The sequence below is a fragment of the Strigops habroptila genome, chromosome 4, assembly GCF_004027225.2.
Source record: "Strigops habroptila isolate Jane chromosome 4, bStrHab1.2.pri, whole genome shotgun sequence".
Taxonomy (NCBI): domain Eukaryota; kingdom Metazoa; phylum Chordata; class Aves; order Psittaciformes; family Psittacidae; genus Strigops; species Strigops habroptila.
In genome coordinates, this window is record NC_046358.1 from 60,371,268 (window position 1) to 60,399,257 (window position 27,990).

General features: G+C 40.3%; 1 protein-coding gene across 4 annotated transcripts in view; it reads right to left on the minus strand.

Annotated features, from left to right (window-relative positions):
* KIAA1549L (KIAA1549 like) overlaps positions 1–27,990 on the minus strand; it is a 121,540-nt gene that overhangs the window by 67,020 nt on the left and 26,530 nt on the right. For 2 of the 4 annotated variants that reach the window (XM_030483796.1, XM_030483797.1), the window contains exon 2: positions 1,405–1,737. In XM_030483796.1, the coding sequence (XP_030339656.1) occupies positions 1,405–1,737 (333 nt within the window). Of the gene's footprint in view, positions 1–1,389; positions 1,738–27,990 lie in introns of all 4 variants that reach the window. The other 2 variants (XM_030483795.1, XM_030483798.1) reach the window with 1 other exon arrangement.

Genomic DNA, 27,990 nt, shown 5'->3' on the forward strand with positions numbered 1-27,990 from the left:
GACCAGGACTAGTCATGGCTGTTTCCAAAACAGTGCCTAGTATCTTTGATCCTTTAGGGAGTTTACTGGTTTGGATATCTGGAGAAACTTTGGAAACCTGAGATTCATAAGGCAGAACACTATTACCACTAAAGTTCATGGACATCTTTGCTGTCACCTGTCTTGTGAAAGGCTGTTGAGCTGTTCTTACCACAGGAAAGCCATCAAAAGTTGGGAGAGCATTTGCAGAAGCAGTTGGCAATCGCAGGCCATTTGCTTCATAAGCTGCATCAGTCATGTCTTCTGCAAGAGTCTGATTCAGAGCCACCACTGAGTGCTGTGAGGGAACAGTCAGAGGGATTTGCAAAGTATCCTCATCAGCTGCTGCCACGCTAGGACTGTTTGTGCGTGCTGTCCTAGTAAAGGTGCCATTTGTCTTGGTTAGAAAGGGAGACCTTGTGCTGGTCGAAGAGGAATGTGTTGCATTTCTAAAAAGAAAATCTATTTCGCTTCTAAATGATTGCACTGGATTGCCAGCATGCTTTGCATCTGGAATAAGCAGTTTCCGCAGTGAAAGGGAAGATGTGCTCTCTCTTGAGCTGAAGACCCCAGCCAGGCTCTCAGAAGCTGATGATATGGAAGGTGCACTGGCAAAGCCTGTACTGCCATTAGTCAGTGCTGTGGAAGTCTGAAGATGACTTGTTAGATGTGGAAAACCCACAGAATGGAAGACTGATGTAGGAAGCTCTGCTTTATTCTGAAAAACTGATGATGACAGAGAAATGATATCACTATTTCTGTCAGCCAACACTGCCTTAAGTGGCTGACTGTTTGGTTTTACTCCAGTAGAAGATACATTATATATACTCTCATTAGGAAACCATGACAGGCTTCTGGAAGTGAGTGACAGGGAAGACTGATATGGTTTTGACACTGGAATATCAGAGTATACAGACAAAAAAGAGGTCCTTTCTGAAGGAGACCTTTTTCCCACTATTTCTGTGAAATACACTGTTGTTGCTCTAAAGAGGTTGGAAGGCATGGTACCTGTAAACAACTCCGGACCCTTTCTGTGATTCACCACACTGGAATGTACTACAGTGACCGTGCTTAGAGGACTAGTTCTGCTTTCACTAACCTGTGATCTGGCTGAATCTGTGTTGAAGAAACCTTCAGGATCTGCAGACAAAGGTACTTTGATGGGCAGGACAGCTGGTTTAGAAAAGTTAATGGTATGAGGTGACTGAATGACCAGTGAGGAGTATGATGGTGATGGAACAGCAGCAAACATGTTTGATCCTGCTGTGCTTTCTTTTGAAATGGAGGGTGTTTCTAATGGTATTAGCTGAAATGGCACAGCGGTACTCAAACGTGTCACTGATGGTGTAGTGGACAATGTGGCAAACATACCAAGTTGAGGCAAACCTGATACATCGGCTGCTTCATCTGCATCTTGAGGTGATGACCTCAGAGGTGACTCAGCTGAAACTTCAGTGGGTTCCTGGGATGCGCTGTTTCCACTGCCTTGATAAAGGGTGGGCAACAGATAAGTTTGATCCACAGTCCTGGTACGCGTGCCAGTCAGTGTTGTTTTTATCATCTGAAGCAAGTTTGCATTCTCCAAAGTGTGTCCCATAGAAATATCAGCTACTGAGGAAGCCTTAGCTTCTGTGGAAGGCCGTGTTGGTGATAGTATAGATCTCCAATTAGGAAAAGATCCTGTAGAAGAAGCAACGTTGATATGCTGTTGCCTGGTACCTGTGAAATAATAAGTAAAATAAGTGTATTCTTTCCCAAAAGGAAAAGGAGTTGTCTTGTGGCAACAAATCACAACACAAAATGCATTATTTATAGTAAAATCAGTGAACTTCTCTTGTAGTCAAAGGGAAAAAAGATTCAAAAAAAGCTTAAAAAAAAACAACAAAAAAAAGGCACAAAACCGAGTGAAAGGTACAACTTGACAGATTATAAACCCCTCAGCTCACATCGCCAGACAAGAATAAGGAAAGCTTCCTAGACCATACTATTTCAAAATGCTACTTATAACTGGGATGGTTTAACATACTAAAAGACACCTTCTTAAGCTTTGGACAATTCCTGAGGTTATCATCAGTGATCCCACACCAAAATATTATGTGAGGAGATGGCTTTAGAAGCAGTGTAGAAACGGTATAGATTTTAACAACCACTGACTTGGCATGCAGTTTGCCATGGGAATAGAGTCAGCATTGGCTGTGTTCCTGAAGGATGCATCTGGAGGTGCTCATCTTGCCAGTTCTAATAATGCATGCAATTATAGACACAAAAGGAAGAAAATAAAACAGGGATGAACATGAGGAAAAGGGGGCAAGATCCAAAACAAATTAGGAAATTAAACTCCTTTTTTGATATGTGCAGATGTACAACGCATCATTTCAAACACCAGTTTACATTCAACACCATAATGTTCCTAGGCTTTGTTTTCTTAAAGTGATTACAGTTATTCTAAAATTGTACCATGGGAAATCTCACATTCTTATTAATTTAAAGATTAAGATTCACTCAAGAGTAAAATTTAAGCGGTTCTTTTTCCCTCCCCCTGGCCAAGATAATCCATCAAAACTCAGCCCTGGCACTTGCTACCACGCCAAGCTGTGTCCCCTTGCAATGCTAAACAGAGGCACAATACAGAGCTAGTCCCTGCCCTTCAACTGCAGTGCATCTGTATGAGGCACAGAGGATGCCATCCTCCTCCATGCCCTTATGAGTAACTCCAGTGTAATGACATGGAAGAGTAAGCAGCGGCAGACCCTTGAGATACATGGTTATAAAATGGGCTGGACATAAGTTCCAGTCACCAGTTCCAGAGCCAACAGCACCAGAGGGGATGAGCCCTCCCAAACAGAAGCCGGCAGCAGAACACCACACAGCACAAGAGAGGAAAGTGGGTCATGCTGCACCTATTTAAAGCCAAGTTTCTTTCTTGTGATACCCCTGTGCCACACCACCCATCATCCATATGTGCAGGCCAAAGCAGATGATTGGACTAACTCCTTCAGGCTCCTGTGTGCCTTCAACAGGAACATGCTGGAATTATGTTCAGCATAGCATTTTCACTCCATAAAAAAAAAAAAACCAAGAAACAAACAAACAAAAATAAACCCCACCAAAAATCCCCCAAACAAACCACAGATATTTCCTTTCTTTAAGAGCTTTATTAAGCCATGGTGAAGAAGGGCCATTATAATCTTTCCTCCACTGAAATGCAAGAAATAATAAAGAATCCAGAAGCAATTTGGTTTAGATTGGTTTAGAGGAGCGGCTCTAGGATGAGTGAAAGAACAGATCTCTGCCCTCCTAGCAACCAAAAAGTCCCCATACCTTTCACCTAACACAGGCTAACTTGCACACTAGCATTTTGGAGAAAAGCAAAGGTAGGCAGACACAGGGCTACCTACAGCAACGAGAGATAAGCAGGCTAAAGGGAAGCCCAATCAGCCTTTATGAAGCTGCACCAGAAGGTCAGACTGGACAAGAGGCTGCAGAGTCCACCAAGGAACCTGATCCACCAGGAGAGGTTTGCAGCACTAAATGCATTTGGATTTGCACTGTGGCTGCTGATGTGCCACTGGGGGACCAGAGACCTAAATGACTGATTTCTGATATTCTACATGTTCCGCCATATGTTAGGAGGCACACTGTGATTCAGACTATGTTTTGGTGGCTTTTCCTTCTCTGCTACAGCCAGGCAGCTCTTCAACAGAAGGTAGGAATGACGAAGACATGTATTTTGCTCGACTAGAATGGATGCAAACATACGTTTGAAATTAAGAACTAGATGATGTACCTTGCAAAATCAGGCCTTAGGCAGCCTGAAGTTTAAGTTTCTGTGAAGTCATCATTACCCAACCTGTTACACCTCAAACTACCTTGTTTCACCTCTGAACTGAAAGGCCATACTGAAAAGTGAATGCAAAGCCTTCACATGGGATTTCTTCTAGCACCTAGCAAATGCAAGTCCTTAAGGGGTATTAGTCAAGTCAATGTTTTCTTGCTTTCTAAAATAGCAAAATCTGTCAACAGCAATCACACGCAGTCTGCCCCGTTCTTCACACTTTGGTTTAATGAGAATGATTACAAGCAAAGAGACAATATAAACGTGAAAACAACATTGGATTGATGTTACCACATTTTGACAAAAAGTAAAGGAAAGCTCAAACAATGCAAAGAAGATAAAACGCTGAAAAAAGTGTCCTTTAGCCACTATTTAATTCTAGTCCTCCTGTTCTTGTTCATTCCATTCTATACCAACTAGAAAATTTCTGGTTTTGTCCATTAATGAAGTAAAGCTCTTGAGTTACTGAAGGTTTAAAAAAAAAAAAGAAATATACATATATACACAATGTTCTGCAACCAATATACAATGCTGGCATTCCACTGCAGCAAATTGTCTTTGATTCTACATTTATGAAAAGACACTGACTATCAGTATCTATTTCAAACTTCTGCCATAATTTCAGCCTCCTGGATGCAGCATGCAAAAGGCAAAATTATATTCCCATGGAGTTTAAACTGAAGTACATACTTTTTGCTTGAGAACTGGTAGGATGGTATCAACAGGTCCTTATCAAACACTGTGCAAACCAAGACTGTATCATGGAAAAAGAGTGGTCATGGGAAAATATTTTCACTTCTGCATCTATCAACAGGTGAACACACCTCATGAAAGGAGAAGACAATCAATTCAAATCATCATGAAAGTCATAATGAGAACTATATCCCACAGGCATTGTGCACTGAGCCATTGCTTGTATACACCAGTAGATTCTCATGCCTCAGGATTACTTGTTATTCTTTCACACTTCAGGCTATCGACTAACCGCCATCTCCAATAATCCTAAAACCCATTTAGCAGTAACTTCATGCTAAATACATGCATTTTTGGCAGTGCCCAACCCACAGCTACTGCAGCAGGCACGGATGGTGGAGAGCTGGAGAACTATAGAATGGTTTGAGTTGGAAGGGACCTTAAAGCTCACCCAGTTCCAACCCCCTGCCATGGGCAGGGACACCTCCCACTAGGCCAGGTTGCTCCAAGCCCCGTCCAACCTGGCCTTGAACACTGCCAGGGATGGGGCAGCCACAGCTTCTCTGGGCAACCTCTGCCAGGGCCTCACCACCCTCCTAGTGTCCTAATGTCTAATCTGATGTCTTCCTAATGTCTAATCTAAATCTCCCCTCTCTCAGTTTAAAGCCATTACCCCTTGTCCCATCACTACTTGCTCCTACAAAAACTCCCTGCCTCCTTGGGATTGCACTTTTCCAAAAGAGCAATGGTAAATAAATCAGCAAAATAAATCCTGGTCTGTGACCTCCTTAATATCACCTTCCTTGCACCAATTCTGGGAAAAGTTTACAGTAATGCAATAGACTGATTCTCACATTTGCTTCAGTTGTAACTTTTCCCAAATTAAATATTGGCTTTCTAAACCAAAATTCTGACCTGGAGTGTTAAAACACAGATCTCTTACCAGCACCTGAGGTTGTTCACATCCTAGCCCCTATTTACTTGTAGTAATCAATAGCTACAACAGCCAGTCATTAAAAACAAGCACCATCTCCTGTCAAAAAAAACCCTTCTTCTCAGTGATCTTAGAAAACGGTATCTGAAAACTGCTATTAATTTATTTTTGACAACCACAAACAATATTTTTGTCCCCCTACTACTAGAATTCTGTTTAAACAAAGCAATATTCAGTGTGAAAAACCGTATGAGGAGATACCATACTGCACAAAGACTTCTCCTCAACAAAAGTATGGACTTTTTATAAGAAATAAGAGAAAAAAGTTTGGACACAATACTCAGTCATAGCAATTGCACAGCGATATTTTTGCTCATGTGAAAATCAAAGCAGAAAATCTGTTCTGTAGGAGTGTTTTGCACCTTCCCTTCTTTCACAGACAGAATTCCCCTTGGGTACCAAGGGAAATGCACCAGCAGCAAAGCTTTCCATCAAGGGCAAGCTTTTAGCTATGAAATGAAAATATCAGGCTGCAATGAAAATGTACTTCTCTCCTGCTTCCAACATGCCCTACCTTCATTGCTTACCCAGCCCTAGTGCGAGCTGGCAGAGATCTGGGAAAGCAGAGCCGAGCCAAGCCTGCAAATGCTTCCCGGCTGTCAGCAGTATTGCTTCAGGAGCCCACAGACTGGTGTGACTTGTACGAAGCGCCAGCCTTGCCTGGAGGTGAAACGTGTCTCCTCCACCACGCGGCAGCTCTGCCGTCATGCTTTAATCGCGCCCAGCAAGCAGGGATGGAGGTGAGGAGCAGTGTAAGAGGCAAGAGATGAGCTAGGGTAGAACAACATGCTCCTGGGCTTGAGGAAACCATTCTGCCGCCCACAATTCCAGCTGCATCATCTGCATGTTGTATTCCCAGAGCAGATGTTCAGTCCAATCATTAGGAAAGAGGAGCGTGGCAGAGGAAGATTTTATGACCATGCTGTACGGCAGGATGATTGCACATCCTCATAACAAAACCAGAATGTGCAACAGGGGCGCTTGTCCTTGCTCCTGTACAATTTCTGCTTGTGTTTATCACATTATTCGGAGAATTTAAGTGAATGAATGACACACATAAATTTATGTTTTATTTTAATTTTTGTTGCTTATTCAACAACACTTTCAGGATCAATGCTTTGTGAGCCTGAAAGCCTGCTTTAGAACACTGCTTCTCTATTTACCTGCAAACACACATTTATACAAACTTTTATAAAGTAATTGTGTTTATTCAGGGAAGTTTCTATAGGCACTGCTAGCACCAGCATAAATGATTTAATGAACAATGTAGCAAAAAAATTCAAGGTCATCTGGGAACATGCAATAGCATATCTGCCAGGTCTCGTGCTTTTGCCTTGAGTCTACAATATTTGAAGAGCTTTTTTATAGGAAAGAAAAAGAAAAAAAACAAAACAAAAATTCCCTTAAGTGAAATGGACATGAAAATTCTGAATTTTTGTGGTCATGGGATAAAAGAAAGCTAAAACATTTTTAAATCCCGTGATTTTTATGCAAATCACATTTTTACAGGACTTTTTTTAAATTTTATTTTCCAGAGCTAGAACAGACTGTACCAGTAGTACCAAATCCTGAATGAGGACGCAAAGACTGTTGGGTCTCAACTCTGATCTGCTTTGGGAGTTAGGCAGCAAAGTGCAGGACATGTGGACTCAGTTTTTCCATCAGTAGTTACAAGTCAACAATAGTACAGCTTTCTTACTATGCACAACAAAAATTTATTTTCTTAACTACCAGCTACTCCTTCAATAAAGCTTTCAGAGTTTAAATTCCCCCTGCAAAATCAAATACAAGAGAAGACTGAAGACAATCCCTGCTAAAATGAATATATGTATTTTTTAAAGAACACTAGTGCTTTCAAAAGGTTGAGCTGTGCACCAGATTACCTAATACAATATATTGAGACATGTTGGTTGTGTAATTGTGAATGTTCCCCTGAGCCAAAAAGCTTTCTGCTCACCAAACCAAGCACATCTTCAAGGAAACCTTTTTTGCAGGTAACATTTGAGGCTATAACCTAAGAGTGGCAAAAACCCTCTGGACTGTGCTCTGCCAGCACTAGGACAGAAACTCAATGTACTGCAGCAGCAGCAGCTTCTGCCACCCTGCCTGGAATTCCAGGCTGGGGGCATGAGCATCTTTAGCCACTGTTACTGTTAGCCAAGTGCTTACTCAGTGTTATTCCAAGTACTGCTCACTTGACAGACAGGCAAACCTAGGAGCAGAGAGCACTTGAACTACCGCATGTGGCTGCCCCATCCCTGCTACTGTTCAAGGCCAGGTTGGATGGGGCATGGAGCAACCTGGTCTAGTGGAAGGTGTCCCTGCCTCTGGCAGGAAGCTGGAATTAGATGAGCTTTCAGGTCCCTTGCAACCCAAGCCAGCCTATGATTCTATGTTATACACCTAAACAGTTTCAGAGAACAAAATGAAATCCAGGAACTGATGATCATTACAGTATTGGCTCTACTTGATACGTACATGTACTACAAGCATCAGCTGTGAAAGGGTATGTCATGGGGCTGTAGCTAAGCAGCATGCAACCCAAATGCCTGACACCATGTCAAGGCGACCCTAAAACGTCTTAATTTCAATTTATTTCATCCATTTCAGAGCTTTGAAGTTATAATTAATAGATACAGCACACGTTGAAGGGCCAAGGTGGGGGGAGGACCAGCTCTCTGTGTTTTCCAGTGACTATTTCAGACCAAGACATGAAGGGCAGACAGCGAGGCTGTGCCCCAGGCACTGCCGTACTTGCCCCACAGGACATGGAGGCAGACCCTCTTTTGAGTCTATCCCAGCAAGGTAACCAGAAAATGATCCTCTCTAAGAAGAGATATGGTCTCATATCTCACATATACAGGATCAAGACAAGGACAGAGGCTTCCACAAAGTCTTTTGCTACTTTCAAGCTCTTTTCACTGCCTGTGGCCTCTGACTGTAATGAAGGATAAAGAGGTGAAAACCAGGAAAGGAATGTAGGTCATGCACAGAAGCATCCTGCTTTCGCTGTCTCCACAGCACTCAGTACTGCCCCACTGATGATGTTTTCCAAGTATGAAAGTAAAAAGCAGTATGTTACTTATTTTTAGATTAGAAAAATAATCTGGTCACACTGAGGAGTGTCTGAAAAACACGCTAGATAAAGTAAGTAACATGCCTTTTAAAAAAAAAAAAGCAATGAAACAATAATCAAGTCCAAATTCTATTCTCTCTTTTGAGATTTGCACCAAATCAGCAGTGCTTATCCATCTTGGTATATCTAGAATGCAACCTCTGAATCCAAAAAAGCAGTGTCTATTACTTTGTATGAGGTTATGTTAAGAATGCACAAAAGTTAAATCAGTGAATGTATAAGATCCACTAACAAGAAAAGCTAATAAACAAACACTGAACTGCAGCACATCCTTCTTTGGAAGGGACTCCTCCTTATGTTAATGAATGAGACTAAAAACACAAGCTCTCGCTGAGAAGGAGTCCACATAAAATAGATGGGGTTTTTTCTTAGATCAGAAAAACTCATTTCCTGAGCAGGCTTGACAGCACTGAAGGTAAGGGACAGAAGAGCTGCTTTTTAGGCTTTGGGGCTCTCTCTCCACTTAGAAAAGGACGGAAATTAGGAAGAAAGTCTTACACACATCATCTTAATTTGTTATTTCTTATATAATGACTTTTCAGAAACTATCAATTTAAAGGCAATTCCTTTAAAAAAAAAAATCTGACTTTTTTTTTTAATTCAATATTGCCCTTTGATTCCTACCTTACACAAATGTCTGTCTCAGGAGGAGAGAAATCACTTTCCTATGAAGGAAACTGTCAGCTTTCAGGGAGCTGTCAGAGAGCTTCCTGAGGTCAAGTCAGGATAACGGAGCAGTAACTAAATTCTTCTGAACAACAAATCAACCTGCAACTTTCTATGACCTCCAGTGGATATTGAACATGAAGTGCAACATACATTACAATTAAAAATCACATCTTAATAAACTATGCATATCAACTGAGTAACCAATTCTTAAGCTCCTTGTCTGCTCTACAGTAGATGAGGAGTTGGCTCAGGCTAGAAACTACCATGCAAATGTTTAAAAATTATTTCCATTTTCTATGACTTTCACTGTGCTTTGCACAGCTCATTAGCTTTTATTTTCAGGATCTTTTCTTTGCTGCATAAAAGTGGCAATACCTCAAGTTTATAGCAATATGTCACCTCATTTCACTTCCTCACCCCCTGGAAATTGCTGCAAATACTTGTCTGATAGGACACCATTACTGTCAGTAATAAAAAAATTTGCCACTCCCATTCACAGAGTACAAGAGGCTAAAAGCACAAAGGGAGAGCTCAGTCCCTGGTGGCAAAAAGGTTAAATAACTGCCCAGTCAAGTCTAACTTTTCAGTCATGAATTACAATCCAAAAGAAATGCAAATATGACATCTGAAAAAGAAATGGTAACATTGGCAGACTGTGGGATTTGCCTGCAAAAGCAATGGACCTTTGTGCATCATTCTGGATGTCCCATCCCTCACACAGAGGGCTCAGTACTGTGCAGACTGTACCCCCGCACTACCCATGTTCAGATGCCAGTCATATATTTTTCAGTGGCTCAGTATTTCATTTACAGGCATCAACATACAAGTACAGGTAACAAATGTAGCAAACCCAAAGCTCACAAAGACCCAAATACAGGGATAAAGCAGGTAGATGTACTTACAGACTGTAGCTCTCTTCTTGCATTGGCTGCCTAAACACGCAAAATGTTAGCACTAACCAGTGATGTGGTATTCAAAAGTTGACCCTTTTCCCTACGATAAAGGTATAGGCATTTTCTGTCAAGTAATTAGACAACAACATAGAATTACAGAATGGTTTGGGTTGGAAAGAACCTTAAGATCATCCAGTTCCAACCCCCTGCCATGGGCAGGGACACCTCCCACTAGATCATGTTGCCCAAGGCCCCGTCCAACCTGGCCTTGAACACTGCCAGGGATGGGGCAGCCACAGCTTCCCTGGGCAACCTCTGCCAGGGCCTCACCACCCACACAGGGAAGAATTTCTTCCTTATGTCTAACCTGAATCTCCCCTGTTTGCCTTTGAAGCCATTACCCCTTGTCCTAACACCACAGTCCCTGATGAAATGACATCTTCCCTGTGAAAGGACAGGAGTCCTAAAAAATAAATCATACAAAAAAAGCAAGATCGGTGCTATAGGCATAGTCATTTTCTATAATAGCTGAAGTGCATTTTAACTATAAAATGAGTAAATAGTTAACAGTTACCAAAGCAAGCAGCTGGTTTCTCAAAAATAAGATGCACTGCCTGGAACAGAGGACATTATTAGAAAGAAAAGATGCTGCTATTTCCAGATGGTGCCTTAACAGCACTGCACAAGTTGGTGGACCTTCTAATTCAAATCTCCTGCAGAAAGGCTTGGGGCTCATGGTAGAAAATTATTAAAGTGTTCCATCTGAAAAGTTTAAAATAAGATATATTTCCTGCTCCATAGCAGTATGGTTTGCTCAGCTGTCTTCTGCTGTGCTTTAGTTCACGGGACTCACATGCTCCGTCACATTGCACCTTACAGAATAGTCAAAATGGCTCTGGTAGGAAAGCAATTGCTAATGCTTCTTCCCTTGAATCCCCAACTGAAACCCATCTTTTTAACTTCTAATTTAACTTAGAACTAAACCCTGAAAAAGCCTGGCTCTGTGACCCACTTTGGGCACTGCCACAATACTTCTTGTCACTTGAGTGCTGCTCTTTTTGCTAAAGTTTCATCAGATTTTGTTCTCTAAAAATTCCTGCAAGCTATTTCCCAAACCAGCCTCCAACCTAAGCAGACTCTAATTTCTTTCCAGCCACTCAGCTAATCTTTATAGACATGCATGCTCACGTTTAGCAAAGAGAGAGAGACAATGCCCTACTCAGACAGGCTTTTCCTTTGTACATACACTATGAAAACATTATGAATTTATGTAGGTATAACTGACTATCTGGATTTTAAAGCTCTCAGGCTAACGAGGATTTTAAGGGCATTGCTGCTACACTGTCAAACACACGCACTATGTAGCATTTAAGGTGGTTTTCCATTAACCTGCTCTATGCTGGTATTGCTGTTGAAATGAGGTAATTCAAATGACATAGGGTAACTGGGAGAAAGGCGAGTGAAGAGGAAAGGCATGAAGGAAGAAGGTGCTAAAACTGCCAGATCATGCAGTCATTCATCTCTTAGCAATTAAGAGTTTTTCCAGTGTCAACGTTACGATCCGAGTGCCCGATGCTACCAAACAGAAATCCTGACATCTGAGGCTTTGCTCCAGGTAAGATCACAAGCGTAAGTTTCTTCCCATAACCTTCGTGACAGGTTAGATAGATATTCCTGATAGATCAGGGCAGTGCCTAAGCAAATTTCTTAAGTCAAATTTATGCCACTTCCAGGTACTTTTTCAACATACACTTTTCCTCGCTGTTGAGATTTACAGGCCTGGGTGCCAGGAAAAGGGGGAAACCATGCACACAAACACTCACAGAGGTGACATGTCACACTCATAAGAAGTTATTTTCATTCAATGACTGCTGTTCTTCTTTCATAGATCAGGTCTCCGTTAAACTGGTGACTTCATGGATGGTCAATGAACTAAAATTGTGAGTAAAGACTTATAGTGTGGATGATGAACACATGAAGAAAAGAGGCTCATGACACCTGCACAAGCAGGAAAAAGTCTGTAAATTATGCTTTCAAACATCCATTTCACTCAGATACATGTACCTTGGGATTTTTAAAATTCTCTCAATGAATGGTGCTTCTTTGCCACCTTCTGCTCCAGTATCTGCCCTTCTCTGGAAGCCCCAAGAGGAACACTAGCACGAGGTGTGGGACCTGTACTGCTCACCAACAGCATTCTCACTACATTTACTTCAGCTCTGTTTACTTCCCTGCCTTTTTGCAATACTCAACAGTCCATGTAGGAGCTTGGGTCAGCTGCAAAACAAAGGCAAGCCAGAACGGAGAGTTAATACAGAATTAGAGCTTCATTGGCCAAAAGTTAGCCAAGGAGAAAGTTTTTTTTGTGCAATGCCAAAAACAGACTACCTTGAAAGAGCAAAGAAAAGCAGCTGGGGAATATTAAAAAATAAAAATAAAAATAAAACTTAAGACAAGTTCTGGCTGCATGACTATCTATGCCCAGCACCAGTTCAGACCTGAGCAGCAGCAATGAATCATCAAGGAGTGCCCAAAATGCTCCTTCGCACCTGTGTAACAAGAGCAGGACAGGGTGAACACTACTCTCGAGGCAGTCCCTCAACCTGCTGGAGACTCCTCTGGCCCCACAAGGCAGGAACATGTGAGAGACCCCCTACCTTGGTGTCTGGTCTCTCAGGTGCTATTTTGAACTACCTTAAACTGAAGGCAAATGCTTTATGTGCAGTAGAGTGCAGAAATGAGATTGTAAATTCTGGTCACAGCCTAAAGGTTTGTCTTGTTGACTTTCACATTAATTTCTTTTTCATGGTTTTACTAAAACTAGTTTGAATCTTAAATAAAGATGAATAATTCATTTCATTCTTCACTGACTACTGCTTTTTCATTAACAGGTGATACTTAAAATAGTAAAAGGGATGTATCCAGAATTCCAATTAAAAACTAAATTATAACAATTTTCTGCACAAAACAAAGATCTGTCATCTCAGAAATTGTAATTTCAAAGTGAGAAATATGCCTTAGTCACATTCCCTTGCTGCACAGCACCAGGCACCATGTTTCTCATCCAAAAGCTTCTCTTATTGCAGCAATTATTTAAAACTCTGCCTAGACATATTAAAATGTTGATGGTAACCAAAATAAATGTTGACAACAAAATGTGCTGTATTACATCACAACAGCATCAATCACAGGATCTCCATTTGTAACTATCACTATGAGGCTGCATCTCTATGAAATAAGAGGGTTTGTTGGCAATGCAAAGTTTAGCTTTGTTTATGAGAGCTATTTCAACTGAAATATAGTCTGCTTTCATCTTACTTTTTTTATTTAATTACATAAATACATTCCAACCTACTGTAAGCATAGAAAATCTAATCCCCACTTCCCTGAACCTACTGTTATCACTTGCATTTTTTTAAAGTAAGCATAAAGCTCATCTAGACTCTGGTCACTTTATACCATCGCGTCACAGAGAGGTTTGAAAGTGCTAGCATTATATCTTGATTTCTGTTTTAAAGCCTATCCTTTCTACAAGTTGTACAAATTGGCCTTGATGCAAATAAGAATAAATACTTCTCTTCTGGTCAGTTTTTCGGACTTGTTTTGCAGAGCTACAAACAGCTGCGAGATCAGGAGGGCAATGATGTATCAGACCCACTGCAACCGTACATGCTTCAGCAATTCACTGCATCTCAAATCCAGCAATCAAATGTCAGTATATGCTCTTGAAAATTTGTGGGTTTATTTTTTAAACCACATAAAAATACCCCAGAAATCATCAAGCATTTCTACTTCTTTTTTCTACCATTACTTTTTAATTTTATTATTATTATTATTATGGTCACCAGCTTTCCCAGGGACTGCAGGCTAATGAGAAATGGAAAATCTAAATGAGACATCTGAGAAATCACCCAGCAGTACATCTAGTCAGGCTGGGTGTAAAAGCGATAGACAGTAGTATATAGATACTGCTACAGGCAAGTCATATGTTCTGGATTCCAATGAGAAATATATTAATTCTTATTTATTTATTTAAAGCTCCTGGCTGTAGCTTTTTTTTTCCCCCTGTAAGCTATTGTGTTAATCACCTTCATTCTCCAGGTACGACCATCCTATGGAAAGAGATATGTTAAGAATCACTAACAAAGTGTACTATTTGAAATTTTAATTTGATATTCAGTAAATGCCATACGTAGAAAAAGTATTGAGTAGGTTACAGACAGTAGGTTAAAATGGGAGACTGCACCTCTGCTCAGACCAACTCAGGAAATCTAATTTACCAAGAACAACATAATGGGTACAGTGTAATTACTATAATTGGCAATATCAAAGTCTTTGAAATCTCCTGGCACTATGATAGGAAAAAAGAAATCTTCAGGAACTATTTAATTGTAGATGCACATTAGTCATGCTGTCACACTGCACCTGGTATCACACAACATGCCTAGAGGTATTCATTTCAGTTATTCAAGAGATAGCAGAGCAAGCTGAGTGAAAACAGCATTTGGGAGGCAACAAATATAATTCAGTGGGTCCCCTTAGTGTGGTGAATGGCTCTAAGATTAAAAATATATCAGTATATTCAGTCTTCTGTACAAGTTCAAGCATTCTGCACTGATTCAAGCTCTGAGGCAATCTGCACTTGAGACTATGTTTGCTGTGGGGATTTAGAAGAATAGTCACTGGTGGTTTAACTCCAACTTTCCCCACACTCCAGTAAAATTAGTCCTTGATGGCCTACGGTTTCTTCAGGAAAATGTGGTCAAAGACAAATAAATGCTGGGATAAGGTTCACATCGATGCCAAGAATAACATTGCTCACACCATTTAGACAAATATACTGAAGATGTAATACTGTTCCCTTAGAAGAATGGGCAGAGGAGGAACAGGTGTTCAGTGATCAGTGACCTGCTACTTGGCTACCAGCTAGCTCACAATTCAACAAGCCACTTCCTTAAAAAAAAAACAGAATAAAATAAAAAAATCCTACCACCTCATTTGCAAGTAGATAATTGATAATGTTTCTTTCTATTTTTTATTATATATTGAATTATATATGTAATTGCTTAGGTAAACTGAAATACAACAACTGCTTCAACATCCAGGTGAGTCACATTCGCTTAGAAAGGACATGTTGAGCACAAACATGTAGATCTGTGCAGTGTTTTCCATGAAGACATTTATCCCCTCCATGGAAAGGTTATACAAAAGCATTACAGAACTCTGTGCTCAACCAGCCTTCCCTCCACATTTCCAATGCACATAGGGACCAGCCTGGAATGACAGTGTTGTGTGACATGTCAAATTGAAACTGCCCAAAGCCTGCCAGGTCAGCAACATTACTTACTTATGGCAACACTCACAGACTTGGTGGACTAAATTCCAACTCAGTCACCAAAACAGCAACCTGGTTTCCCGAGCTGCTTACCCCTAGTAACATCCACACAGTGGGTTACACAGTGGCCTGGGGATACTCAGCATTTGAAAGATAAGATGTATCTACAAAGATAGCCAAATGTGTAATTCCTGTGCCAAAATTAAGACCCCTAGTGTGTGCACTTCAGCTATTTGCTGCTGAACACAGACAATTTAATTTCTAGTAAAATAAAAATATAAAGAGAGGAACCCAGAATTCAGAATATTGCCTTCCTCTGGGATTTCGTCTCACCATCCCTCTACAGTGAGGTCAGTGAATTGTAATTTGAAAATTTATGCATGTACATAACATTAAAGATTTATACAGTAGCTTGGTCTCCAGCTTCTGAAATACATAAATACATTAACACAGTATAAAAGATTCTCAGAGATTTATCATAGTTCTGGGGGCTTTGAAAGTGGGGTTTGGTTTTTCCTCCTCCCACCAGCTTCACAAAGCCCAGATGAAGAGCTGCAAATCCCAGTTACTATCAAGGGGGCTGAAGCCCCCTGGTACTTCAGAGGGAGAGAGCAGCCAAACCCTCAAGGAAAATAACACCACCATGCCATGGTTAAAGGCCAGGCAAGAAATACAGGTGCTGCAGAAGAGGACTGAGAAGACAATAGCAGGAAGGCAATGAGAAGTGTGCTGACGGCAAAGGCGAACTGTCTGGAAGGGCTTCTGACAGAATAAGACCACCAAAATTGAAAACAATCTAGAAAGCTTTGCTAATTATTTCAGACTACCTCAGCTCACTTAAGTCAATCTTGGCATCTTGAAACCTGGCTCACTGATTTTGAAAGTGCAAAAAGAGCAATTATGCATGTATACATCATATATTTCTCAAAAGAGGCTCAGTTTGCAAGCTACTCATCAGCTGGAGTGCCTGAAAATAATTTTATAAACCTCTAATAAGTACTTGGCATTTACATGCTGCCAGGCACACAGCGATCAAGATTGTCATGCAGAGTCTGGACACCTGCCCTCTGTGATCTGCCCTTTCAAAAACAAGAATATTAACTAAGAATACATTTTTAAAAATCAAAATTTACATATTGTGCTAGACATTTCAAGGTTGGGGGTTTTTCCCTATTAAAAAAAAAAAAAAAAGTCCTGTGTACACTGCTACTTTGAGTAGATAACTGAGTATTTTTGAGAAAGGTGAAATAACACCTATTTGTAGAAAGAAATACACTGGCTTTCCAAGCATACGCTGGTCTAAATGGTGCTAGAATGAAAATAAGGGTAGAAAACATGAGGGTATGATTGCAAACCAGCTGAAGACAATGGAGAAGAATTTTATTTTATTTTATATAGTTCCATGAAATGCATGAAATGCAATCTATTGAAGTATTTCAACATGAAAAAAACAACTCACAAGGAAATATTTCTAATAATAAAGTATTATAAATTTTCATTTTTAAATAAAACATTATTCTTCTAGAAATGCTTACAGACTAAGTAATCTGAAGGTAAATAATATGAAGATTAGTTAAATATTTTGTTGCATATCAATCCGAAACACTTGTGAGAGGACTGATTAACTTCCTCAACATCTCTGGCTTGAGTTAGTCTGAAGCAAAGTATTTTTGTCCACTTTGGCCAGCGTAAAACCAGAAGAACCCAGGACTCCTCCAAGTCACTGATTGGCCTGTTAGCTGTCTTACAAAATGTTCTGTAATTGTCAGATAAAGACAATTAAAATAACCCATCTCAAGCGGAGAACCACATTTTGCCGTAACTAGTATTTATTGAAAAGGTTGAACATTGGACTATCATTGCTGTAGGCAATTATCTGTAGCATCAGGAATATGGAGGAGAAGTACCAGCCAGGGAATAAATGGCCATAGGCACCAGCTAGACCTGCAGCCACACTTTCAGAATGTCCTAGCTTAAAAACACTCAGCATTTGGAACCAAAGCCTTGGTTTTGCCCTTGGCTCGGACCCCAGCACTATCCTTGTGGTCCACAGACCTGCACAGCAACATCTCCTGGATGACTTCTCACTCCTGTCCTCAGCCAAGGGGATGCGGGGCTCCCCTAAAGCCTGGCCCTTAAAGCACTCTTACATCTCATGAAGTAGTTCTGATTTTCCAGAATATTTGTCTCCCACAGCAAAGGAAGATAAGGGCTTGTGAGTGGTGTCTCAAGTCAGCCCACAGACCCAGCAAGAAGAAACCACACCATGTCCTACGTAAATTTTAACTGCAAGGCCAGATGCTAAACATGGTAGTGAATTTGCAACAGTGATAAGAAAAAGTACTAACTATCCTCTTATGGTGACAGCTTCTAGCAAACCATGTGCAAATCACCAAGCTGGTGTAAATGGAGTTTATAGGCAGCTTGTTGACACCTAAACGGACTCACAGAAGGGCACTTACACATTTCTATATATAATCTCTCTGACTTGGATGCTCATTTCAGTTACAATTTATTAAAAAAGCCACAAACTATCAGAACAGATGTGTTTGTACACCAGAAATAAAAGCAGATCATTCTTAGAAATGGGTTAGGCTGCAAGAAAACAAATATTTTCTTCTGACATTAATGGAACAAAGTCACTGAATTTCCAATGAGACCAAGAACAACCTTTTCTGCACACAGAGGGGCAAAATTTTACGAAGTATTCACCCAGAACTTATTCCCAGTGGCTGCTCATTAAAATGTCACAGCATTAAAAGACAAGGCATAAAACACACATTTTTCCAAACTTTTCAAATGCCAGCAGATGAGGAAATGCCTCTCAGTAACTCACTGAAGAGTTACAACTAGAAAACAAACAGGAGCGGCTTTCTTTTCAAATTGCTGGGCATCATCCTGGTTCTTTAGTTTGAATTTGGTGACTAAATGGACAAGCCTGCTGACCCTGCAGCAGGGGAAGGGGGACAATATCCCTGCTTCTCTATTCCAGCACATTTTTCAATTTTTTCCTAATTTAACAAGATAACTATTTTACCCAGAACCACTAGGAAAAAAACCTGTATCTTCTTTATATGGCAATGAGAGTCCTCCATGCATGGACAGTCTTTGAAATGTTCCTGTGAAAGACCCAGGAGAGGCCCAACACACACACTCCTTTACACAGCACGGCATCCCTCTATCAACCACCTCCGTAAATTCTGCCTGGGGTTTAACAGAGTTGGTGCTGGGTTTCTGTGGCGTGCTCTCATTCATCTGTTCTCCAGTGCAGACTTTGATTAATATTAAACCCCACACTGGGCCATAAGTGAAGTCACTGCCAGATGATTTCCATGGCTCTGCAGAGAAACGTTTGGTATTCTTTTCCTCTGCCCCTAGCTAAGCAGCCCAGCCTCCTCACAGCATCTGCTTCACACTGCGATGACCATTTTTCTCCTGCTAGTTCATGCTGAAAAACAAATTTCTCCTCTAGGACAGATACTTTTCCAGCCTGAAATGCTACATATGTTCCCAAAGTACCAGCAGAAGCCCTTTAGTGAGCTGTCAGGTTGGCCAAAATCTATGGGCCCAACACCTCCAGCAAGCATAAAACAGCCTGGAGGGGCCTGAAGTGAAAAAGGGGAGGAGAACCAGGGCACACCAATAAAACCAATCGTAGAATCATAGAATGGTTTGGGTTGGAAGGGACCTTTAAAGGTCATCTAGTCCAACCCTCCTGCAATGAGCATGGACATTTCCATTATGCTTAGAGCCCTGTCCAACCCGACATCTAGCTGGAGGTGGCAGATATCTCCAGGGATGGGACATCTACCACCTCTCTGACCAACCTATGCCAATATTTACCTTTCTTTCAGATCTGGTCTGTACAACCTGCTGTTTTCGATCTAGTGGAAAGCTCAGCCTTTACTAAAAAAAGGTTATTTCTTTTGGAGGCAGAAGCGTAGAGCGTGGCATGAGGTAACTACATGGGGAGAAGTTTCTTTTCAGAGCAGGCAGCCATGGGCAACACTGCCGTACCCTTGACACAAGCCTTTGCAGACCACAGCACCAGCTTCTCCAGATTAATAGCCTTACCCTCAGCTACTCAGTGGTGAGCATTCACAACAAGGAAGCTAATTATGGGAGTGGTCAAAGAGGAGGCAAATCATCCTCAGGGGGCAACTGACCTTCTTGCCTTGATGAAGCTTATTAATAGGTTTAGTAGATTATTATTAAAAATATTTTCTATGTGAGGGATTTTCTTTCTAATTCAAAATCCCAGGACACACAGAAAACCCATTTTTCCAATTAGTTAATAACCATCCCTATTTTTCAAACTGGATGACTAAAATATGCATTAAAGAATCCATTTATGCTCACATCTCACAGATGTCATCACAGAACATCCCACAGCTGAGTCCTACAGAACAAGTACACCAAAATGACATGAAAGGGAACTTTAAGAGTCAGAAGTCCAATTTTTCTCTGATGCAAGACAAAGAAAATTTACAGCTCAAACCTCCAAGCACTTAGAAGGTCAAATACATTTATGTTTACCACCTCCCATCCCCTGTTTACTCACTGAAAGCTAGGAGTTGCTTTCATTGGTCAAAAAGGAAAGTGACACACTAAATGCATACTGTATTTTCTTCTAAATGACAGTATAATTTTTTGTGACTTACTTCAAAAGAATACATAATGCAATACATTTCTTGCACGTATCGTTACTATGAATCCACAGACAATTGCAAACTGAGAGGTCCTGAGAAAAACACCTCAAATTCCTCAAAAAGAGGAAGAAGAGTAAAGCATGTGGCAAATGAAAAACTCCAAAAGTGATTAAAATTTTCTTTCTTTTCAGTTCAGCAAGCATAACGCATGCCAGTTCATTATGCAGAAGTAGGCTTGTTTCCCCATTATCATTAACACATCTGCATGATTCCATGGCAAATTAAAAGGAATTAAAAAAATTACCCACCACTTGTATTGGCAAAACAATACAAGAAAGTAGCAAATACTTTAGTAACTGTTTTCCTAGAGGGAAGTAGTTTCATCTGGACACACTGACTGCTATGCATACACAAAGGCCTAAGGACATTCCTCTGTGAAGCACATATACATGTTCGCAATGCTTTATTTCTCCCCCACCAACACCTTAAAATCTGCAGAAATTTAAGGACAAAGTAATCCACAGAACTCTGACATGAAGTGGTTACACAAATTTGAACTGTGAGCATCACAAGACTATCCCTTCTGCCTTTTTCCTCTAGTATCAGTTCATCAATGAAATTCTGCAGTGGGGCACATTTTACATTTTTTTTTACAATGCCAGGTAGAGTTTTCACTATACTACTAGTTCAAACAAGTAATGGGAAATTTGAATCTTTTCTATGCTTATGGAAAAGACCTAGAGATGCTCGAATGTCATTAGTTCCAAGAGTAGTAGCATCACCCACATTTCAGGCAGACAACCTGAAGCCCTTAGTTATGGCATTAAATACACCTTGGTACAGAGATGGTGTATTTAATGCTTGATTGATTAAATATGCAAAACCATGTTTTATTCTTTTAGCTATCATTTCTTTACCTTTTTAATTAGTAGTTATATCCATATATAAGAACTTCAGAAATAACATCCGAGATGGGATGGTGATTTGGCTTGCAGGACAGCCATGTGTTCCCTTTTATTCCCTAACTGCAAGTCATACAGAACAGGTCTCCTCCCCTTCATCCAGACAGGAGAGGACTAAGAGTCATAAAATCTCTATGACGGTAAAATCTTAGAATTCGGCCTGATTCCTCTCCCTTCAAAAAAAACCACAAGAGACGTATGGAACACACCAGCTCTTTGTATGGACTCCAGCCCTCTCCTCCAGCCTGACTCTCAGGAGCCTGGAGAAACCAGAGCTTCATTGCCGCGATTGAGAGACGGGACGCAGCTTGATGCAAGCAAGATGTCGTTTTATTACAGTTATCCATATATATTTATACTTGTTCCTACCTAGCATGTCTCATACTGATTGGTCTATCTTTTACAGAAGGCACACACTGATTGGCTAACTAACATAAGACAAACTATTAATCAAGCATTTATCTCCCCCCAGCAACATCTTTTTTTACACAAAGAGTTAGCTCCTCTTCATCAAGGTCGGCTACTCCCTTCTCCCTCAACCTTTCCAACCCGTGATTGATAAATAAACACTGGGCCATTCTTTCTCAGCCAAGCTTTTATCCTTATCTTATTCCTCCCATGGTTTACGACCGACAAGTTCCAACACGTCTCCTCCTATCAGCTGAACAGCACTGGGAGTCCTGCTGAGAGTAGCCAAATCCTGTCCTACACTTCATCTCTCAGCGGTTGGGTCTCATGTTTCTATTTAATGGACGGAGAGAGAAACGAAAGATCACAAAGGGCTTTCTAAGCAGGATAAAGAAACTGAAGATCTGTGGGTTAATAAGTACTGGTTGCCCCTCTCCACCAAACACAGAGGCCAAGCAGCTTCCACTCCCAAGACACCGCCTCTCCACAACAGCTTTGCTGAATGCAAAGTCTGTTCACTTTTTGGTTTTAATCATCATCTTTGTACCATGTATTTGCCATATTTGCTGTGTGCACCAGATTTTAGTCATGAGTTCTTGTTTCACGTTTATCACTGAGGATACTGTCTCTTACAAAATTGTCTCATCCATTCCCTCAAATAAAAAATTTAAAAGAGAGTTTTCACATCAGGAGTCTTAGGTACAGGAAAATTAATGACAAACTTTCTCAACACCTCACTGCCTTTGGATATAAACTTGAAATCACAGAAATTTTTCTGAGTATATCACACTTGGGATTTCAGAGTCCAAAACAGATACTAATTACTTAATCTTCTATATACTTTCTTTTGAGGGAAGCAAATACATTCTGATAGACAGAAAAACCATAAATAGAATGGTAACTGACATATCTGTAAGCATGTGGTATCAGGAAACTTAATGGAGTCAGTTTGTACCTAGTCAGACATTTTTCACATGCTGACAAAGCAATCTGCCTGTTTCTCTTCTCTGGTAACATCCTCAAAGATATTTTAATTCATATTTTGCTAACTTTAACTCTGAGCACCTATATTCCTGTATTTCACTGTGATCGCTGCTGTTCTTTCAGATTTGAAAGATGAAGAAACGCTCGTGCACCTAAAACATGCAATTTTGCCAACTCTGCAGGTTGTTCAGAGTAAAACATCTCATCTCTTCCTATAAACCTTGTCCTGTTTATATCTCTAGACCATCCCAGTTACAGTAGTGCCATAAACAAGGGGAGCTGAAAAAGTACAAAGCTCATTACACGGAAAAAATATGAATCTTGAATTCACTTTGCTGCTGCTGATCTCTGCAAGATGATCTTTTCTCATCCATCTCCATCAGGGGTTTTGTATATGTGGTACGTACCAAAGCATAAGCAGAACATATACAAACACTAAAGCTTAATAAGCCAAAGACACAGAGGGTGGTATCTGAAGTCACTTAGTTTATCCAGGTCTGTACAGACAGCAAGGCCAAAACCTTTTCACACTGGGTCTGTAAATTACAAAACATCAAGGTCCTATTGCAAATAATCCTAGGATTTGCATTCTTTAAAAAAAGTCTTAAAATTGTCAGGATGGAGAACAACCTGCTCTACCACTGTTTCCAGTGGAGCTGGTGCTAGATGGGAAGGTGTAATCATTTGTGCTGAATTAGAAAAAAATCAGCTATTGATTGCAAGGGGTTAAAAATAGCTGAATCAAGTCATTACAAGATCATTAGGATTTTTATATTCCTTTGTTCCTGTTGAATGCAACAAATATCTCATTTATCAGATATATTCATGGTTAAGACATGATTTCTCTGCAGAAGAAAATGAGACAAATGGCATTTTCCTAACAAATGCTTTTAATTTACAGAACGGATTTGGATGTGCCTCTGATTATCTGTATTTCTGGCTTGCCCCTAGTTACAGAGAGATCAGTGCTTTTCTAAAGGAGACTGACTTGATACCCATGCTCCGTTCTTTATGACATTCAGAATTAAATCAGGAGGCACGATATTTATCTTTCTTTTCAAAATGCTTTCACATGTCAAAGCAATACTTTGATTTAAATAACACTACAAAGTGTTTATCACAGAAGTTTACTTATAATGCAAGCCAACAGCATGTTTGGTACCATTAAATAAAATGCAGTTACCTCTGCTTCACACACTGAAACCAAGAGAGTTAGGAGCAGAGCCAATGCTGCTGTAGTAATCCTTTACACTAAGGCTAATTGGTCAGATTTGTCATAAATCAAAGTAAATCCACTAATGTTACGGTCAGCTCATGCCAAGGAAAGATCTGGAAAGATCTGTCCACTTTAATGTTGTTTCATAATCACCTGAGGAAGCGTATACTCTTAATGGAGGCAAGCTCATAATGTTCTCCTGCAACTGTTTAGTATTTTAATGATTTTGTTAGTTGTGATCAGCTGGTTTGGAAAGTGTTCTTTTTAAGAGAGGATTTGTGATTTCCCTTTGGAATAGACTTAAACGCTTCAAACTCAACTAAAGCTCCACCAACATCAGCTACAGGTTTGGCATGTCACATGGACTCACCACTACACTGCTGACTCTGACTGCCAATGTCCAATGACCCAAGGTGCACCATCACTCACCTCCACAGGGAGGGCTCTCACCTTGAGGAGCTCCTGACCCCAGGGAGAGCCCCCGGCTGCAGGAGCTCTGCTCTGAGGAGCAGCGGCTCAGAATGGCTGCCCCAGGGGCTCCTTCACACCCTGGGACAGTTTGACCCGTGACCAACCATGGTCATGTACCCCATGGGCTCAGGACCTGCTTCCTGCCCCTGCACCGCCAGCGCCACCGTGCGGACAGGACAGGAGCTGCATGTAGAGCACGTGGGACAGACCAGAATGTGGGTTTAAGACTGTCTCAGAGGGAAGTAGATATTTTCACGAAATATACAGACATAATACAGAAAAATATAAAATAAAACTATTAAAACGTTGATCATAGAAATATAAGCTAAATCGGGATGTGAAGAGACTCAGCATTTCCTCTAAAAACGAGGCTGTAAGATGAAGATTTTCAGAGCGGTAGCTTGGGTTGCATTTTAACAGTCAGAGCAAGCAGATATTCACCTAGATGTTACCAGCTAAAAGAGCATGTGCTGCAATTATATTCCACTTAGAAAGGCATTTTTTCAAATGTGTGCCTTAGAAACTCACCTGCATCCAAGCCAGAGAATGCTTCAGTACCTCAATAGCCTCTGTAAACACACAACCTTGCCACATTGTTGTATTAGCTACTATAAACCCGAGACTCATAAATCAAAATTCTGATATATTTTCTACAAATTACAGTCTTTAATTAAGCACAGATCATGATTCAGTTATTCTGGAGGGTTTCCGTTCACCAGAATGGCCCAGATGATCAGCTAGCATAGCAAACATTTCCATGCAGTTCCCTGAAAAACAGCTCACAGTAATAAATAAAGCACAAAATAAACATATCTTGTAGGAAATTCACTCACATCACACACAGTTTTAGAGCTGCTATTATAAATCCACTGCAAACAGTCAAAGCTCCCATCAGCCAAAAGGAATCTGCTCAAAGCATCTGGAATTTGCAGGTGGCTATAGGAGGTCCATCATGATGGGATTAACAACCTGGGTCTTTTCTCTCGGATTTGTTGCTCAGAACATTTGTAAATTGGATCTTTCTATAATGAACCTCACTGGTTTTTAACCAAAGGGTGTAGAAACTGCAATGCACAGAAATCAGGAAATCAGTGTTTAGTTGGACCCTTTATGCGGTGACTGGGGCAACAGTATTTATTGCTCTGGATAATAAAAACCCCAATAATTTAGTATTGGAAGGCATAGAAGGACTTCACAAAACAATACGATGTACGGTAATAGATGAATTTTGTGTTTATTCTATGGAGGAAAAAAATCTAAAGCAATAAAAGACATTAAAGACAAAAAGGTGTGCTAACACACTTCACTACTTCTCATGAGCACAGATTAACACCAAACACAGCTAGTGAGTGGGAAGCTGCCTAACAGGCAATGGCAGGCAATTTGGTAGATGTTTCACTAAAGCTACATCAGCAATTCTACAATTGAAAGATTCGATATTGGTTACATTTTGACAGTATTTCCCAAAGGTCTTACAGCTCCTTTTCTGTCCCCAGGCTAAGTACATAATCATCATCCAGTCAGAACATCTGCATTCTGTGGTGCACTGGCATGCATCCACAGTGGGATGAAGAAACCTGTGTTAGTCATACCACAGAAAATGCTTCTGTAAAACCAAAGCAAATTGTGAAAGTAGTCATGAGTTAGGAGCAATACAGTGGTCGTTCTCACACTAAACACTGATTCATTTTTCTAACCCCTCTACATTATCAAAATGACTATTACAGGCAACAAATGCAGAAGAAGCCTTAAGTAACACCTTCTCAGGCACTATAATAATGTACATTTCTCATCATAAGTTGGTGGCAGGAGATCTGAGGTTTTTTGTCTGGATCTGTGAATTTGTCAGACTATCTAAACAGAAATGTATCAGCAACTCCATGTTTTTCTTTACAGCCCAGCTTTCTTACACCAGTCCCTTCAGCTTCCTTTCCATTACATCCAAATAATATTTTTTTTTTACTTCACTGTTTCCCCACACGCACCATCTTTATTCTTCTCCTGCTGTGAAGTGCTTGCAGGACTGATTTCATGAGCTGTGCCTATCACAATCAGATGTGCTTTCCAGATAACTTCTGGGTTAGCCTTCAGAAGATGCACTGCTTCTGTCGGTTCATAAGGTATGTGAACAGCTAGTCTAGGAGATGGTTCTTCAGATGGCAAATGATTTTTACTAAAGCTAAATCACCCCCCAGAAGCAGTAGACAGGACACAGAAATATTTTTTCCTACCTAGATAAAGCTCAGGACTCAGCAAGTGCTTTGCATGGATGCACTCAATGTTTGCACTGGCTCAACACCCTGAGCTTGATGGCACTGGAAACAAATACAAGTATGTTTAAAATAAAGTACAGAATTAGGCCAAAAATGTAACAGCTAAGCTATTCCATAGTACAATGAGTATTTAAATAGAACAAAAAGCCTATGCTAAGATTATAGCAGGCTATTCTTATAGTCTGGTTTAATGGGATTACTAAACACAATTCAGCCTCATTGTGAAGGTCCAAGTTTTATATATTTTTCCTGTCCCATTTCCAGCACTGGATTTTATAAATTTTCTATAAAGCATTTGCAACACAGAATTTCTTACTATAAATTATGTGCCATATTGTTCCATATGTCACTTAAATACATCAGATTTTCTCGCAATTTATTCTATTTATAACAAAATCTGAAAACATCTGACATATTAGGGTTTAAATGTACCTATACTAACAGGACAGGATTCTCAATAGGTGTTATGAGTGATGTCGAATGATCCAACTAGGATTTCCTTTGTCAACAAGCATTTTCCGGTAGTTTCTGCTACATCCCCTACAATGTTCTGATAGTAATTGCTACTGCATCAGACTGTAAGGTATATAGGACATTTCACAAAAACAAACTGAAAATCAATTACCACTTCTTGCATACCCTGGAGAAGGAGGTTTGAGATTCTGTACTGATTCATCCCCAGAAAACACTAACTCACATACAGCTGCAGTTGAAAAAGATTTTCCACCACTAGGGAAGGGCAGACAAGTACAATCAAGCATTTCTCAAGCTTTAAGTAAGATATAAAATGTGTGCCCCTCAACTCCACCCCTGACTAAGCTCAGCAAATATTGTGGAAAAGTAAATTACTTAGCAAAAATGTAATTTTTGAGTCGAGTGAAACAGCGAACAAGTTCCATCAGTCATTTCAGAGAACTTTTTTTTTTAAGTGTATTGGAAGTTTCAGTGTTTCTCCCCACAATCATGTTAGCTGAATTTTCCTGCTGCTAGCAGTTCATCTAAGAACACACTGTTTTGGAACAAGTAAATAACAAGTGACAGGTCTGACTCAGCCAGCTCTAACTAAAACTGAACCTCTATGGTAGCTATCAACAGACTGAGATGGAAAATGGGAGAAAGCAGAGTTACATTGATGGTCTTAAGAGTCCTAGGGATATGTACACAGTCAGCAGATTGACTGATACCATCATGTCTAATTCATAGGAGGACCTTAGCAGCAAAGGAATATGTTAGTAAGAGATAGAAAATGGCAGGGCTATGTCAAGATTGTTGCACTGTGCCCAACTGCAGTATAATCAGCTCTGGACAGTAATAAACCCATCAGCTGTCACTGGCAAATAGCTGGATTTTATTTCCAATGTGAAATTGGAACCTTTCAGGTGTATGCCATGAAAACCCCTGATGAATCTTAAGTATTAATGGAGTTCATAGTATTATGTCATCCTTTCAAAATA